Source organism: Meriones unguiculatus, chromosome 10 (assembly GCF_030254825.1).
Source record: "Meriones unguiculatus strain TT.TT164.6M chromosome 10, Bangor_MerUng_6.1, whole genome shotgun sequence".
Lineage (NCBI taxonomy): Eukaryota > Metazoa > Chordata > Mammalia > Rodentia > Muridae > Meriones > Meriones unguiculatus.
The window spans coordinates 70,074,040-70,092,288 of record NC_083358.1 but is presented as its reverse complement, the minus strand read 5'-3'; the positions used below and the strand labels follow the sequence as shown (position 1 = coordinate 70,092,288).

Here is an 18,249-nt window from a genome sequence, read left to right as displayed (position 1 = left end):
TATTCCAACACAGCATAACTACCTAAATACAGTATTGAATATTTTTCTAAGTACACATTTATATTTGACTTTAAAGAAATTATCTAATATCCACTTATAAGTGAGTATATACTATGTGTGTCTTTCTACTTCTGGGATACCTCACTCAGGATGATCTTTTCTAGTTCCCACCATTTGCTGCAAATTTCATGATTTCTTTGTTTGTAATTGCTGAGTAGTATTCCATTGTATAAATGTACCACAATTTCTATATTCATTCTTCCATTGAGGGACATCAGGGTTGTTTCCAGATTCTGACTATTATGAATAAAGCTCCTATGAATAAAGCAAGGTGTCAAAGCAGATGCTGAGACTCATAGCCAAATTTTGGGCAGAGTGCAGGGATTCTTATGAAAGAAGGGGGGAGATGAAAGACCTGGAAGGGACAGGAGCTTCATAAGGAGAGGAACAGAACCAAAACATCTGGGCACAGGGGTCTTTTCTGAGACTGATATTTCAACTAAGTACCTTTCATGGAGATAACCTAGAACAAATGTAGCCCATGGCAGCTCAGTCTCCAAGTGCGTTCCCTAGTAATGAGAACAGGGACTGTTTCTGACATGAACTCAGTGGCTGGCTCTTTGATCACCTCCCCCTGAGAGGAGATCAGCCTTACCAGGCCACAGAGGAAGACATTGCAGCCAGTCCTGATGAGACCTGACAGGCTAGGGTCAGAGGGAAGGGGTTGAGGACCTCCCCTCTCAGTGGACTAGGGAAGGGCATGGGAGGAAATGAAGGAGAGGATGAGGGAGGAGGCCAAGGCTGGGATACAAAGTGAATAAAGTGTAATTAATAAAAATAAATTGTAAAAATCCTTCCTATGTAGGTTCATTCTTTCTGACTTCCCTAGCATCACCCTGAGAACTCTAACACTTCATGGTCCTTGTTTCTCATCTGGATTTTCAGATCAACTATTTTAAAATGAAGTAACTTATCAGAGTTGTCCATAGGAACTGCAATGCTAAACCATATTTATCAATTCAAATTATGTTTTCATTTAATGTTCTAATTATCACATTCAAAGACAAATGTCAGGCTTAAGGGAACAAAAGGACAATGAAGCACAATTCTTGCCTTTAAAGGGAGTTCCGGATTATAAGAAGAAACGAGTTAATATGTATGTATACTGCAGTAGTTCATCTAATCCATAAAGACATGTGGCTGAGGGGAGCAGGGATTATGTTCAATTCCTAAAATCAGTACCAGGAACTCTGAGGCAGAGAGATTACAAGCTCAAGGGACACCTAGGTTATGTTGTGGGAACTTGTTTCAAAAATGAAAGGTAGAAAAAAAGCTGTGGCTAAGGAAAATTCTCACCTTATTCAACCTACAGTTAGTACAACCTGGGTCTTGGGAGCAAAAATACTGTTGAGTCCTCACATACCAAAAAAATGCAGAATTTAACAATTACCAAATCAAAAAATATTTAAATTTTATAAATACCATTTTTTAAAAACATCCCTATACTTTTAAAAAATAGTGGACATCTAAAAAATTACACTGAAAACATACCATGAGTTAAAATGTAAATTGAAGACAAGAAACCATTGGCACTATATATGTGTGTATGTGTGTGTATTCATGACAAGTGTTAGCAATCTTTATTTTTGAGTGTATGACTGAGGTATATTATATTCTTATATTATTAGGTGTTCTCTACTGTACATGTCTTTCTTCTATAATATAACCCTAAAAATAATACTATGCGGTTTCATACAGTATGAACATTGAAACAGTATAAATTCTATGAAAATCTTTTCATGATGAATGTTGACAAATCGACTCTAAGAGTTTTACTGATCTGTTCTTCATATTTTATCAAAGTTCATTTCTTCATGCTTCAGTTTTGAATCCAGACTGGAGTATGAATGCTTGAGAGCCGGTTTGTATCTGTTATTCAAATATTCTAGCTCCCTCATCTTTGTGGAGTTCGCATCTGTGGAGAGAATTGTTTTGTTTCCTGTTGCTGTTACACACACTTTCAATATGAAGGGGCACCACAAATTTATTATGTTAACATCTGTTACAGTAAGTGAAAGGTGTCTTGAGGGCTACTATCAGCAATTGGCAAGGCTATGTTTTCTCTGGAGGCCTTAGGAAAGAGTCCACTTAATTACATTTGCTGCCTTCTAGAAGACATCACCATTGATGGCTCAGGGCCCCAACTTCCATCTTCAAGCTAGAGACATTTACTTGCTAAAGCCCTTCTAATGCAGCCAGACCTCTGGCTCTTCCTTGTGAGGACATTGTGATTGCACTGGGCCCTTCTAGACAGTGCAGGAAAGCCCTCTAGCTCAAAAGCAGCTATTGGCAATTTTCACTTCAACTGCAGCCTTAATCTTCCTTCGCCACATAACCTGACATATTCACAGGGCCAGGAAGGGAATTCTGTCTAGCACACCATTTGATTCAGGTGTTCCTTGTCTACCACACCACTGGATTTCTGGGTTCTCCATCTAACACACCCTCTGAACACTTCTTTAGCCCTACTTCCTTTTGCTCCTTCCCTGAAGCCTTCTGAATAAAACAGACAAACATGCCGCATGCTTGCTTCTGCTCTTCGGTGTTTGTAGGAGAACACTGATTAAATAGCTTAAATGATCATTGTTTAGATTTCCCATTGAGTCAAAGCAAATGATACATTAGAAGGATTTTCTAAGAGTCAATTAGTAGGGGTTTGGAAATTCCTTTGAGGATGCCAAACATTAGGCAGATGCAAATTAGAAACACTGGGTTTCTAAAGGACTCTTTATTGCTAACATTTTACAGCATGTTTTAATCACATCTGTATTACAGCTCTGATGATTTTAAATACCCCAATGGCCATCATTAAAAACACGTTTTTCTCCCCCCAGCATTACACTCTTGCTCTTTTTGTTACCTCATTCACTTACAATCACTTTGAGAAAATAAAACTTGCTTTTTTTTTTTTTTTTGCAATAATCATTTGGAAGCTATGTTTATTGGTTTTTGTAAAGAATGTCCCTGTAATAATGTTTATTTAGTTAACAATATCATCTTGTACATCAAATACTTTCTTATTATAACAAGTACGAATTAGTAGAAAAGTTAAGAAGTCCAGATGGGCAGAGTAACTTCCTGATATGGACATGTGTATAGATTTGTGTAAGAATGAAATGAGTATATTTTAGAGACAAACTGATAATCAGGTCAAGGTCTTGGATTCAGCCTGTCCTGGATTCTAAGCTGGCTCTATCATCATACACTTATATGACCTGAAGCAAATAATAAACCTCCTATACCTAGATTCCCCTGCATAAAAATCTCATAATTGTAAGAATTAGAGATAAACCATTAGAGCATTTTTTTTCTTGTGTCTCACATGTGTAGGTTCTAACTGAATATCCACCTCAATTCCTTGAAGAAGTAAATCTGCTTTTGAAAAACATTTGTGGATGAGGGAGAAACTTCTGGAGACACAGTGACAGAGAGTTGTAGAAGAAGAAAGCCCATTCCCTAGAAGTTCTCCTGTGACTGCCAGAACTCCAACATCATGGAGGAACAAGAAAGTGAACATTAGCCATGATGTTCTCAACAGCATTTGGTTTCCAACCTATGTACCTGAATGCTCCAAGAATGAAGTTATATCACTTTGAAGAAAATGGATACAACTGGTTATAAGCATTATTAAGTTCAACTAGTCTTAGAAAGACAAATATCAAAAATTTTCTCTTGCATGTGGTTCTAGATTTTAAATAAAATCATGTACGTATGTACAACATAAAAGTAGAAGTGAAACTGAGTAGGGGAGCAAAAGACCTCACTGGTGGGGAAAGGGAAAGGCAAATGGGGTGATGTAGGGATTTGTTTGATGGGCAATATATACTTATATGAAAATGGCCTTATCATATAGCACTACATATAAGGAATATATATATAATGAAAAATTAAGGTGTGTGTGTGTAAAATCAATTGATGGATATTATTTTTTTTTCCTTTTCTTGGAGGGAGATCCACATGTGGAGGGCAGAGAACAACTTGCAGTTCCTTTCCCTCCACCATGTGAGACCCAGGGATCAAATGAAGGCCATCGCAGGCTGGGGCAAGGTCATAAACCTTGGTAAGGAATGCCTTTACTCAATTACCCATCCCTGGGGCTCTTCTTAAACAGAAAGCCCATGACTAAGAAGAGAAGGGCTGATTAAAGGGCCGTGAGGGTAACTGAGGCTAGTGAAGTATGGCCGTCAGGGGACAGTGTCAGAGACTGCCTTTGGGAAGAAGCCCTGACTTTCTCGGAAGAGTCGCTGTGCATCCGAAGTTATGCCCAGGCTTAGGAGAAAACGCTCAGCTGCAGTTTGCCCCTCCTACCACTTCTCACCACTGAATAATTCAGACCTCTGCAATCACAGAGCCTTCAAGTCACTTGAGTTATGGTGAACATAAAACAGAAATTTGCACATTTCCCCATTCTTATTTCACTTAGAAATGGCACACAGGGATCATAGCTCAACCAAGAGGTGTAAAAAACAAAATTTAACAAATTAATTTTTGAAGAATAAATAGGCAATATGTAAGTACCCCGTATGAGGCTACAGTCTTTAGTCCACTAGTTCTCATAAATATCAATTCCACAAATATACTTACAAAATTCACTTTTATGTCATCTTTCTTTTTAAAATGTATCAATTCCGTCACTAACATGAATCAAGCAGCATAATGAACAAATAATGTGACCCTTGGCATATGACACCTCCTAGGAACCAGAGAGGTTTGATGCTTGCAGAAGGTTAAAGTCCATTAGCGACAGCGACAGTACTTGGTCAAATACCAAACACGCTGTCCATGCTTATATTAAAAGGGTTTCCATCATCTTTAGATTAATTCATCCTAATTTTATATGAAGGATGTTTTATTCCTTTGTGGGATGAGCTGTTGTGGATTTTCTGCTTTGGGGTGATATTTCACCACACAGCCACACAAATGTAACTTAAAGCCTCTAAGCAAACAAAATGTTAATTAGATCAATGCTACAAAGCTGCACCTATTAAAACAAAGAGAGGGGCCAAGATTTAGTTCACTAGTACCCCATGAGCCTAGCATAAGCAAGGTTTGAATTTTATCCACATGACCAGTACAATGAATACATCATTTAAGTTACAATAACTAAAAAGACGTGAAATTTAAGACCTGAATTATACAGACTATGGGTGTTTCATAACATATTTTGTGATTGTGTATTTTCTTTTATGCTCCTGATTCATGTATTTTAGAAAAATGTAAAATTGCTAACATTCTAAATAATACAGGTTACTGGATTTCATTTGTTTTTCAACTCTATCTTTTTAGTCTTTATTTGCCCTGGAATATATCCCTAACTGGTAAAAATTGTGTCATATTAAAAGGTTATGCATATCTTAATAAAAACAATTAAAATATTTATTATCAGATTAAGTGTTAATTTACTATTGAGAAATGGCTTAAATTATCTTGGTGCTAAAAGCATCATGGTTTTCTTTCTTTTTTAAGTTCTTTTCATAATCAAAGGAAGTTTCTATTTAAAGAAACAATTTCAAAAAGATTAGTAAAATGAGGAAATACCAAAATTCTAAGAATACTCAGAAATGTGGCTCTCAAGATACCTCAAAAAAAAAGTTAATAAAGTGACTTCAACTTTGCTATTTTTGTGAAGTAATGAGCTATGCTCTATCACCCTTATGTCTCAATGACCAGCATCTGTGAGAATGGTTATCGGGAGAGAACTGGAGCCCAAATCCTCTGCTTCCTTTAAGGAGTATCCTCTCCATTTATTTGAAGCAATAAAGGTTATTGTGGTATTAAGTTGCTTCCACATGGCCTGCTAAGTTAACCTACAAAACATAAAATGTATTATCTTCCTAAATTTATTGCAGTAATTAGTTGCAGCTATTTTAGGTAAAAAAAGATTACAACAATAATTGACTCGAGAGGCTCTTAATGGCCCATATATTCTCGTCAAATACGCAGCTTAGCGACAAACATTTCTCACAAGGAAAACAAGTTGCTGTGACCATTCTATTCAGACTGTTCTTAATTCTAGAATGTTTTAGAGAATGAAATATCATTTTTAAATGATGATAGGCTACAGATATATGACTACAGGCACAGCAGAAGGTTTTTACAGTTTAAGGTGAAAATCCCTACAAAGTCATTTGATGATCAGGTTTAGGTATGTGCATGCTATTTAAATACCACCTGAATAAACAAACATCCCCAAACACTTCTTAATATTCAGAATCCCTAATATGCTTTCTTTGCTTTCTATCATTCTCAGATCTCATTTTCTTTAACCCACCATCATCTTCTGATTCTCTTTGTCTGTAGCACATCCCACACTGACCCTGAGTTGTTGGACCCCATCACTAAGGAATTAGACCTAAACTAATGTGTGTACCCTACTCAGCCATCAACATCCTCTTCCCTACCCTCTTCAGCATAACGCTGAAGGAAACAGCCATGGCCGAGCATTCGGCCATCAGATTCACAACAGCAAGAAACAGCTTCTGAAAAGCTATTTGCCACTTACAAAAGGTGATAACTATGGGGAAAATAACACAGTTATCTACTAGTATGACAATGACAGAACATCTACAAATCAAATATGATCCTGACACACTTGCTTAGAGGAAGCTAGAGGCATCACTAGGTGCAGAATTTCTTAGATCAGAGTTTCCTAATATGTATAAGACTTACTACTTAGTGCTTAAGACTTAGTACAGCACAGCATCCTTGTTATAAGGAACATATTTGTTACAGAATACATTTTCCAGGACAGAGTCCTAAAGGAATAAAGCCCTGAAAATATGAGTTCAAATGCTTCAGGCCTTCAACATCCGATAAGAAAGTATGGGTCACCTTTGGGAATGTCCCATATGATCACCCACACATTCACCTAGTCATATGCATATCAATTACACAGTACCAGCTATGCTCCAAGGCCATAAATATCTTCTTTACTTTATGGAGAAAGACAAGAGAGAGAGAGAGAACAAGTGTTCTTAATCTAGGTTATTAAGTCTCTGACAACTAAGAGACACACCCATGTCATGCCCTAAGAAAAAGATGGTGAGGGCTCCTGAGATAATTAAATTCTGCAAATAAACACAACAAGCATTTTGATGAATCTTGCATTTTCCCACAGAGTGGAAACATCATGTAGTCTAACTGGTAACTTCTCACTGATGAGACACAGGAGCCGGCCTGGTTTTCTTCTCAAGATTGTTAATTCTTCCTACTTATTCATGTGATACCCAAACAGGAAACTCGTTTTTAAGGAGCCTTTTTGTTACCCTTTGGTTTTCAAAGATCTACTTTATATTCTTTTTATACCCTATATGGAATAAATTATTTCAGATATTATCTAGGCAGCCCTGAATCTACCTGTACAACTTTATCAACATCTGTTTTTACTTGAAGCTTAATATTAGGAATACATTGGTTCAAATATCCTTAAACTCTAAAGCAACTGTTACCACCCCATTATTTCAATATGGCAGGGAACATATATACAGCATAGTCAGTTTTCTCCAACAATAACAAGTGAAACTGCATTCTTTTTTTTAAGTGTCTAAATATAATTATGTTACAAAGCAAGAAACTTTACATACTCCCTATTTTCCTTGCATATAAAGAGAATTCTGTACAATATATTTCAGGGGCAGATCACAGGTTTTATGAAGTTCAATTATTAGTCAACAGTTGAGTTATATTATGCTCAAGTTGAGAAATTACTACGCTCAACAAAGTAATAAGAAAAAAGAATCAGGAGCATAAGGAAAACCACTTCTATCAGAACCTCAGACCTCACACTCACGTGCACATGGCACATGCATACTAAAAATGAGATACATAAACACATTCCTTCTACTAAAAGAGAGATCACGACCCCATGATCCAAGAAATATTTGTCATTTGCCAAGCAACTGCTATGCACGCCATAGACAGTTTACAACACAGAGTTGCACTTAATTATGATGGTCCTATAAAATATGTGGTAACCATTTCAGTCACAAAAGAATTGCACTTTAAAATAGGTAAAAAACATTGCTCAGTCAAGTGTGTGCAGATCCCGCACTTAAATCAATAGGAATAAATACAGACACCAGTATAATTATCCCCCCCAAAATGAATATAAATGGAGGGCTTAATTATCATTTTAAATGAATGAGGGTTTTTTTTTTAAATGTAAAGGAAAGCAAAGGGAGGGAAGGAGATTAAGCTGATGAATCGCATGATATGTTTATTTAAACCAATAAATTCAATGTGTGATTTCAATGTGTGAGAATTAGTGGGAGTCTACCTTTTATTTCTGTGCTGTCTTTGAAAGCTCTTATTTAATATTTATGACATATCTCAAATTAAGACAGCCACATTTCAAATTCTTAATGGCTACAAATGTAGCAATTATGGTGTTGAGCAACAAAGCAGAGAGGTGTGTGCCCATCATCATGTAGGGAATACAGAAGCTTATAACAGTCTGAGTCACAGGAAAACTGCAAGATCATTCCTTTTGAAGGAGTACAATTTTGTTCTCACTTTTTTTTTAAAATGATTATCTCTTATTATAGCATGTAACAAGATTTACCTAAATATACAATCGCTGACTTCACCAAATGAGGTTTTAGGCAACACTATTCACCTATAGGATTCAGGTGCAATTAATAAAGGCAGTTGGGTGGATTGATTCAGAACTACAGCTTCTAACCAAGTGACCGTGGGAGAAAAAGAAATGTGGATGAGATGAAGTCCGTGAAAACATGAGATAGAAACGATGGTTCATGGACTCTAACCTAATAAAAAGGAAGAAATTATTTATAGAAAAGTGCAGCTATAGGGTAATTTAACAGTGTGCCCAAGTAAGGTCCACATCACACACATGCCTGCCAACTTGTGCGTGCACGTACAGATACACACACACACACACACACACACACACACACACACACACACACACCAAAGAAAAAGAGGTGGGAAAGGAGGAAAAAAGAGTTCCATAATCACAGAAGAAAACAAAAGAGGAGGAAGGACAACAGTTGGACAAGAGTACTATACACATGAGAAAGTCTAGTTTGTCACCAAAATAGCTTCCTTATAGAGCTGATGGGATTCTTTCTGAAAGCTTCCATAGGGGAAGCTCTCCTTTGACATGATCCCAGCAGCCTTTGAGTACTGACTGGATCCACATTGGTTTTAAGGATGATATAAAGGAATGTTTTTCACACATCTGGATTTATTGAAATGGATATTGGAGTGATTATCATACTCAAATTTCAGCCTATGGATGGACTACTAATAGTTGATCAAAAAGTTTCCTGTGTTTTTTGTATTTCAATTCAATCAGTAAAATAATAAAAATTAGCTACAGAAAGATACTCTGGGGACTTTGCAAGGCTTCCAGATGACATTTTCCTCCTGCTCATGCCCAGTTTGTAAGCCGTTGCCTGAGCCTTTCTGTGTACAATAAAAGCAGCTCTCATCAGCCATTGCCATTTCTCATCTGCAGTTTACTCTTCAAGCCACTCTTCTGGCTCCATTGAAGCATCACTGATTCCTTGCCAAGGTCGCTAAATAAGTAGATGTGTTCTTGATCTGTCAGCTTTCAGACATATTAACACTATAACCATCTCGTTTACCTTCCTTATTTTATCAATGTTTGGAATTTGTGATAGTTTCTTACTTGTAGGCAGTGTATATTGATCACATCCCTTCACACCCACTGTCTTCTCTTGCTCCCGATCCAGATCCAATCCTTCAGACCCTTTCTTCCTTCTTATTCCTCATCCTTTCATGTCTTGTGCAGTTGGTCACAGCTGCTATGTGCTCATGATTGCAATAGCCATGTGATATCCAGAAGAAAATTATTTATAGTATTCTTCTGAATGTACAGGCCTGTCTTTCCACCCACTCTTCTACAATGCCCTCAGGCTTTGGAGTGGGTGATTTAGATGTTCTATTTAGGGCTCTTATTCTTATCACTTCATCATGTTTTGAGTCTTTGATTTGACCACTCACCCCCAAATAAGGCTTTTCTAGGGCTAAGAACTCCATGAGTCTATAAATATAACCATACATACTTAAAAGCAGTTTAACTACATGCTCATTAGGCAAAATATCAGTAGTAGATTCTCTGATATGGCCTGAGACCTCTTTTGTCTTGCAGTCATCTAATTTTGGATAAAGATTGCAAAATGGGCCAGCCAACAAGCAAACACCTGTGCTCAAGAAAAGACAGCACTTTCAAACAAATGATACTGGGAATATTAGATATCTCCATGAAAGAAGAGGAAACTAGATCCAAATCTCTCACCTCAAATTAATAAATTAATTAATTAATTAATCCAAATGGACCAAGAACTCAACATAAGACTTGAAATTCTGAAACTATCAGAGGAAAAAGCGAGGGATGCACTACATGATAAAGGCAATGGACCCAACCATATATGGATGGAACCATTGGAGCTATGAGTCAAAATAAATCTTTTCTCCTTTTAAGATTTCTCTCTTCAGTATTTGTCACAGTGATAAAATGTTGACAAACACAAATATTTTCCCCAATTTTCTATCCCTAGCTTAAACTACCTTTCTGATATATGATATTTTCTTAACATGAAACCAATTACTTGACATCTCAACCTAAATATTATTCAAGTCTCAACCTTGAATTTCTCTCTTAGCTACTGTGTCGGTGCTTTCCACTGAAGTGAGTGGATCCTTCTAGTTTTCTACACCATGAGCCTTGGAAATTTTTGTTGTAGTTTTGTTTTTGTTGCTGTGATAAAATACCCTGACAAAAGCAACTTAGAGGTAAAAAGAGGTTTATTTCAGCTTATAATTTTAGTCACAGTTCATCATTGTGGGGAAGTCAAAGTAGGAACTTCAAATAGTCACATTGAGAGGTGAGCGAGAGAAATGAATGTATACATGTTATCTTGTTTCCTGGGGCTCAGCTCGCTTTCTCTGCTCTTGTGCAGTTCAGAACCTCCTGCCCAGGGTATGATACCACCCAGAGTTGGCTGGGTCTTCCCACATTACCTAACTCTAGACAACCTCCTACAGACAAGCTGGAAAAACAGCCCAATCTACCTACACCTTCACTGAGAGCTTTCCCAGAGGATTCTAGCTTCTGTCAAGTCAACAAAGCTTAACATCACAATTCTTTTATTTTTCCTTTCTATTTCTTTTGTGGAATTTTTTGAGACTGTAATTTAACTAAAACATTTCTCTCTTCCCATTCCTCTCTCCAAACCCTCCTATATACTCTTCCTTCCTATGTACTCTTCAAATTCATAGATTCTTTTTTCATTGATTGTTATTACATTCTTATGTATAATACACACACACATATTCTTAAATATAAGATGTTATATCAGGATAATGTTATTTGTATTTATGTTTTCAGGGATGACTATTTGGTACTGAATAACCAACTGATGCATCTACAAAACACTCTCACACCTGATGCTCAGGAAATATTGTAGAAGAAGGGGCAGAAATATTGTAAGAGCTGGAGGATCAGGGGTTTGCTGTGAGAGTTTGTTCCCTAGTAATATCAAAACGTAAACCCATAAAGTCTCACCACCATCATAATTCTTCATATCTCTTCCCTCACTGTAGTAAAATCCACTTATCTCTAAAGATTTAAAGCTCTGTCTGTTTAAAGACCCCAAAATGTGACCAATCAACTCTTTTAAGAATGCATAAAATTTATAGATTTTTCTGACAGTGACAAGACTGTCACAGTTGCAGCTTGAGTGACTTGGAACTATACTTTCTGTGCTTCTTTGGTACTCATGAAAACAAGGCAGCTTAGGGCTTAAAAGTTTTCATCTTAATGGTTTAAAATTTTTTCACAAATCAAAAACACTATGAACAATAAAGTACAATATGTTTTTGTCATTATACTGAGTAATTGAATTGTTGTTCAAAATAGATGCTAGTATCCTGTTCCTGACCAAAGTAGTGTGATGTTCAATTTATATGACTTAAATAGATACTGAAAGAAGGCCAAAATTTTCAATCTGTCTTAACATATTATCTTGCTCTGAATGTTAGTTATAAACACAAGATAAAAATTAATGAGAATGATTACTTTGAGAAAGAAGAAAGCTTTGCCTTTAAAGTTTACCAAACCATAAAGAAGTTGGAAGAAAATAAAGAGCAGGAGAAAAGGATGAGGAAGAGGATGATGAGAAGAATAGAGAGGAGGAGGGGGAGAAGGAAGAGGAAGAAAGGAAGAGGGCAAATTGAATCCCTAGCCAGGAACAGTTCTTGTACTTTTTTAGCTCAGATCATTAAAAAATGAAGGGACAGGAGCTTCCAATGTGCAAACAAACATGGCAGAAGAGCTTAAAAGAAAGGAAGCTATGCTATGAGGCACAGTATTATAAGACATGCTTACTCTCATGAACTAGATATAAATCAAATCTCAGGGAAGGCTACAAGAGTGAAAGTCTAAGGGGCTTATTGCTTTTCTCTGCAGGACATAGCTAACCCCATGCAGTATGCTACAGTTTTCAGCGTTTGGACCATCTGAACATCATCAGTGAAACACATATACCATTTTATATATTTAGAAGTTAAATACATATGATGTCAAATAACAACTTGTGTTTCGACAAGAATGCCTAGAAAATATTTTCACTCCCTATTTTTTCACAGCTGTTTCCAAAAATCATTGTAAGACATCTGACAACCTAAAAGTAAAGTAATAAAATAACAAAAGCAACTCAGAGGGTTGGGCAACAACCAGGTAAACTGTTAACATACACAGTGTATACAACTTATGTGTGGCCAGAACAGCGGTCCTTTCATCCTTTATTTTTAATTTAGACTGTGTCTCTGCACATGGACATTGTATGCATGTGCCATGGTTCATGTGAATGAAGATCAGAGGATAACTTGTTGGAGTCAAGTTCTCTCCTTCCACCCTGTGGGATCTAGATCTTAAACTCAGGCCGTTAGTTTTGGTAACAATTGGCTTTTCCCACTGAGTCACTGAGCCACCATCTCTTACCCCAACATACATAGCGTGCTCCTAACTTCAGACAGGACATTTAAAAAAGACAGTCTCATTGTGTAGCCCTAGCTGTCCTTGATCTCATTTAAGTCGGACAGGCTAGGCCTGAATTCAAATTGATCTGCCTGCCTCTGTCTCCCACCTATGACATCATGCCTGGCTTTGATTGGAAAATTTTAAAGCCAACAGTAAATATTGAGAAAGCAGATTATTCCTCTTCAAACAATTTAAAACATTTCACAATTTTTGATACTTTCCCCTATATCATATGTTAGTTAAGTTGGGGTGTACTCTCATTTTGACTTATTAATTCCTGTTTTAATTTCATGAAAACTGCTACAGCTTCATGTTCTTTGACTTCATCTGCTCTGGGTGCCTCTCAGTAGTAGACTCCTCTGCTTCTTTTCCTAGAAGTGCTAACCGTGCATTTCCCCACAGGCGTGACAGTATCTCACACAGGAAGCTATGCCTTCTATTTTTTTCCCCAGTTCTCAAATTGCTTAGTCATTAAGCTGTCTACAAAACCAGATGAAAAAGGATTCTCAGTGTAAACTTTTTATCTTTTGTAATTTCTTTGAGACAGGGTTTCATCTTGCAGCTCAGGGTGCCCTGGAATCGCTCATGGAGCCCATACTTGCCTCTTAGCCTGCCACAGGTTGGTATCGACAGCCCGTGATGCCCAGCAACAACTTATCCCTTAATACGTAAATACAACCCTAGTAAGCAATGATCTAAGAATTAAAGCAACATCTATGGCACCCTAAGGAGGACATTATCTGCACTTTCTCTTTCAATTCTCAAAAGCAACCTCCAAATATGTGTGACAGTTTCCACAGACTTTGCTTTGCAATAAGCAAATAAAAATGATTCCCAATGATTACAGTGAAGGTCAGTCAGGAACCTGGGTCTGAGACAGTCTGCACCTGGAGGCATCTCTGGTAGGAAGGTGCTCACTAAAGTGTGTGCTGTGGAAAAGTCCCTCTGCTATTCCAATGTCCCCCTACCATCCTGATACTGAGGCCTAACCTCTTTAGTAACTACACATTACTAAATTAGTTTATACATAAGTGAAAATTTTCTAAATTCTCAGCCCAGGTGACCTAACCAGAACCTTTCAATGCTACGTTATGAAAAGCAAGTTTTGCCTGGAACCTGAATAGAACCAGTGTTTTGCTTAGTAGGACAAGTACAGATTATAGTTGCAGAAAGTGATGTGAATCCTCTGAACTTAGATGGCCAGACTTGGACAGCCATGCTTCATGAAAGCTGTGGCTAAGTGTTTAGCATGTGGTGAGTAGGGGTACACATTGTTTCTAATCTTTAACGTTTTCTGTTTTCACAGGGATCATGTAACAAATAATACCAACTAAATTTTTTTAAAGTACAGGAAAAATAATTTAGACTTTAAATTAGACTTTATCTAAGAAAGTAGCAGGTTTTTTTGGTTATTTTGGTTTTGGTTTAGTTTGGTTCTTTTTGTTTTATCTGTTTGTCTGTCTGTCTGGTTGTTGTTTGCTTCCCAAGACAGGGTTTCTTTGTGCAGCCCTAGCTGTCCTGGCACTTGCTCTGTAGACTAGGATAACCTTGAACTGAAGAGACCCACCTGGCTCTACCTCCTGAGTGCTGAGATTGAAAATGTCTACCATCACTGCCTGGCATCAACAGTTTTTAAAAACTTTAAAAAGCATTGGCATTAGAATGAAACAGAGGAAGGGTCCCCTTTCTGACGCTATTAAACCATAACTAGTTCAATATAAATTGAAAGACACATTCTAAATCAAGCTTCCATTCATTGTACCTTTTGTCTAACTCTGCTTTAGTACTGATTAGTAAGCCACCTACCACGGAAGGACTAATTGGACCCTTAATGGTGAGGACAACCCTTGACAACAGAATGTGTGGAAATGGTTATTATAAGTAATGTCTTCATGAGTGTCAAAACACGTTTACTACCTCACATTTGTTGCCACACAACTCTAGTGAGGGGACACATGGCTGGTGAGAACATGACTGGGATGACCCGCTGATACTGATTGCTTGTCTGAGCATGGGAATCTCTCTCTCTGAGCAGCAGGTTTCTTTTCTTGGAAGGGATGCAGTTGAACCAACTGATCCTCCCCTCCCCCATACCACTTTAAGCTAACATCATCTCTGTGCTGAGAAAAACATCTCACACAAATGGTCTCCACTTAATAAACAAGATGAAGAGGTAAAGAGGCCCCGGGAGCCCCCTCTTCCTTCTGGGAGATGGGAGACCCTGTCTTTAATTGGGTACCTGCTAGGGAGTTACCAGTCACCAAAGGCAGCTTCAGACTCATGCTTACATGGGACATGGTTAACCTCCGGGGGTCACAAAATGAAAGTAGTAGACAGGAACTTGAAAGTAAGATTTCTGTGCTACCGTGGGCTACATCCGAGCAGAGGTTCTAGGTTATATCCATACATGGTCCTTGGTGGAGTGTCAGTCTCATAAAAGACCCCCATGCCCAGATAGATTTGGTCCTTGTGGCGCTCCTGTCCTCTCCAGGTCATATTAACTCCCCCTTCTTTCTTATGATTCTCTGTACTCTACAGAAGGTTTGGTTATGAGCCTTAGTATCTGCTTTGATACACTGCTAGGTAGAGTCTTCCAGAGGCCCTCTGTGGTAGCCCATGGTAGCTCAGTATCCAAGTGGGTACCCTAGCAAGGAAACAGGGACTATTTCTGACATGAACTCAATGGCAGGCTCTTTGACCTCCTGCCACCCTGAGGGAGGAGCAGCCCTGCTAGGCCACAGAGGAGGACTTTGCAGCCAGTCCTGAAGATACCTGATAAACCAGGGTCAGATGAAAGGGTAGGAGGTCCTCCCCTATCAGTGGACTTGGAAAGGGGTAGGGAGAGGATGAGGGAGAGGGATACAGCTGGGATACGAAGTTAATAAACTGTAACTAATATTTAAAAAATAAAAAAATTTAAAAAAAAGAATTGAACATTGCTGGACAAAAACAATCAAAACCAAAAGTAAAAACAAACAAACAAAAAAAATCCTCTACTGCCTCTTAGTGTAATCCTAAACAATTAAAATGTGTACCTTAATTTTTATAGATTTTAAATTATAATTAAAATAAAACTAACAATCTAAAAAAAGATTTCTGTGGAGGAGGTGAGATAGACAGGATGGTGGGGAGGCAGAGGATGAGTCGTGTACACTTAGAAAATGGTGTACAGACAAATTTAACTAATAAAAAGAGAACCAGTTTACTTAGAAGATTACTTGCATAAGTGGACTGGGACTGGGTTAAGTCAAAATACTACTCACTGAGTGAATAAAGTGTAATTAATAAAAAATAAAAATAAAAAATATACTACTCCCTGCCAGGGAAACATCCCTGTCCATAAGGAGGTAACTGAAGCAAGAGCTAAATACGACGTTGAGAAGCACCAAAAGGATGAGGAGAAACACATGGAGACGCAAGGACACTTAGCAGGACATAAACGTCTCTTCATATCACCCATGTTGCTCAGAATAACCACTGTCTCCGTGCGCTAACTTGAGAGTCTGTCAATCAAAAAGGCATCTTTTGGTATGTTCTATTTAACTAAATGGTTAAAATTACAAAAGAGGCCACTTGCTCAGGGTCCAAAAGAGTGATGACGTCTGTGTATGTGATTGCAGAGGCTACTTTGCCGCAGACCCTGGCTATGTGGTGCTGAAGAATGCCAGTGTCCAGGACTAATTGTGTCCCTGCATCACCGGTTCCAACTTATCTCAGGTCATTTCCATTGTAATAAATACATTCCCCATTTTAATTGAAAAACAACTGTTCACATTTATTAAAAGTAGATCAGAGCCTAAAGCAACTAAAGACAAAATCACCCTACCTTTTCTAAAGAAAGAAAGAAGGGGGAAAAAAGCTATGAGGAATTCTGTCTAGTAAATTAAAACAATTATCAGACTATAATTTCTCATCAGAAACATCTCCTATAATATTAATATTTGGGTGAAATTTCTTTACCAGAGTTAACCATTTTTAGTGCTTATTCTAAGACTTGCAAATGCATTTGAAAATAAAACCAAAAGAAACTCAAAGCAACCCCCTAGCATTCACTTGAAAGTAAACTCACTAACACATTCAACCAAATTGACACCTTTCCTTTTTCTCAGGAGCTCAGGGCTCCAGGGAGGTGCTTCTAAACAGATTGGCATGAGGCAGGCAGATGGGCAAGATTGTTACAAATGGGGCATTTTGCTCCATTTATATACATTTCACATGAGATCTAGCTTTAACGCAGTGTGCAAAGTGATCTTAAAATGGACTGGGCGCTTCCTGGAGCACTCAGGAAAAGTCCTCATTCTTCTTCAGCAGTGGCACAGGCAGGTACTGGAAGCTGCTAGAATAGGAAATTCACTCCCACCTGCTGGCTTAAAGGCTCCATCAGAGCAGTTCAAGATGAAGAAGCCTTTCAGAATTGCTATGCTGGGGAAAACAGACGCCCCATTTAAAGACACCCTGGTCTTGGTAGCTCCAGCACAAACTGTCAACTGGGAACCATTATTCTCAGAAGGGCGCCAGGGTCATCTTTTCCCCTCCACCTCAAGCCCGGAGGAATATGAGACCACCCACCTGGAGGAGCTAGGCTAGCTGGGAACAGGTCCTGGCTGCTGCCCCTAGCGCCAGAAGCCACAGGAAGCATTGCTGGAGGCTGGAGCCAGAGGCCTGGGAACTGCAATGGTGAGCCCTTCCTGCAACTTCCCCTGAAGACCTGAGCTCTGCTAGTCTGTGGCAGCTTGTCTCCTACCCCAGGGGACTGTGGCCCGAGGTTGCCGGAAATGCAGCCCAGGGGCTCAGGCCACAAGGCTAGGGCTAGGCTTTGCTGGGGGAAGTGAAACTGTTTGGGACTAGTTCGTGCATAGGTTTCAGAGAGCTGTCTTAGGTTCTCATCTAACGCTGTCTTCACCCAGGCTATCTTTAAACTTCGGTGATCTGCAGCCTGAACCCTTTATTATGCTATTCCGTGTTTCTCTGCTCTCTGTGCTAACCTTTACCCCTGCTAGAATGGGGCACTGAAAGCAGACTTCTAAAAGGTGAATTACATGATAGAGAGATAGACGCATATTCAGGAACAGAGATATAAAGGTATGGAACTTTTAATAATGCATTTTACCCAGACTCTAGGCTAAGTCCATATGTTGTGCTTTTCATTTTCAGAGTGATTT

General features: G+C 38.3%; 1 protein-coding gene across 3 annotated transcripts in view; it reads right to left on the bottom strand.

Annotated features, from left to right (window-relative positions):
• Bank1 (B cell scaffold protein with ankyrin repeats 1) overlaps positions 1-17,787 on the bottom strand; it is a 274,453-nt gene extending 256,666 nt beyond the window's left edge. For all 3 annotated transcript variants that reach the window (XM_060392659.1, XM_060392660.1, XM_021656994.2), the window contains exon 1: positions 17,657-17,787. In XM_060392659.1, coding sequence (XP_060248642.1) covers positions 17,657-17,726 — 70 coding nt within the window. In that variant the 5' untranslated portion in view covers positions 17,727-17,787. The remainder of the gene's footprint in view (positions 1-17,656) is intronic.
• Positions 17,788-18,249: the final 462 nt, after the last annotated feature.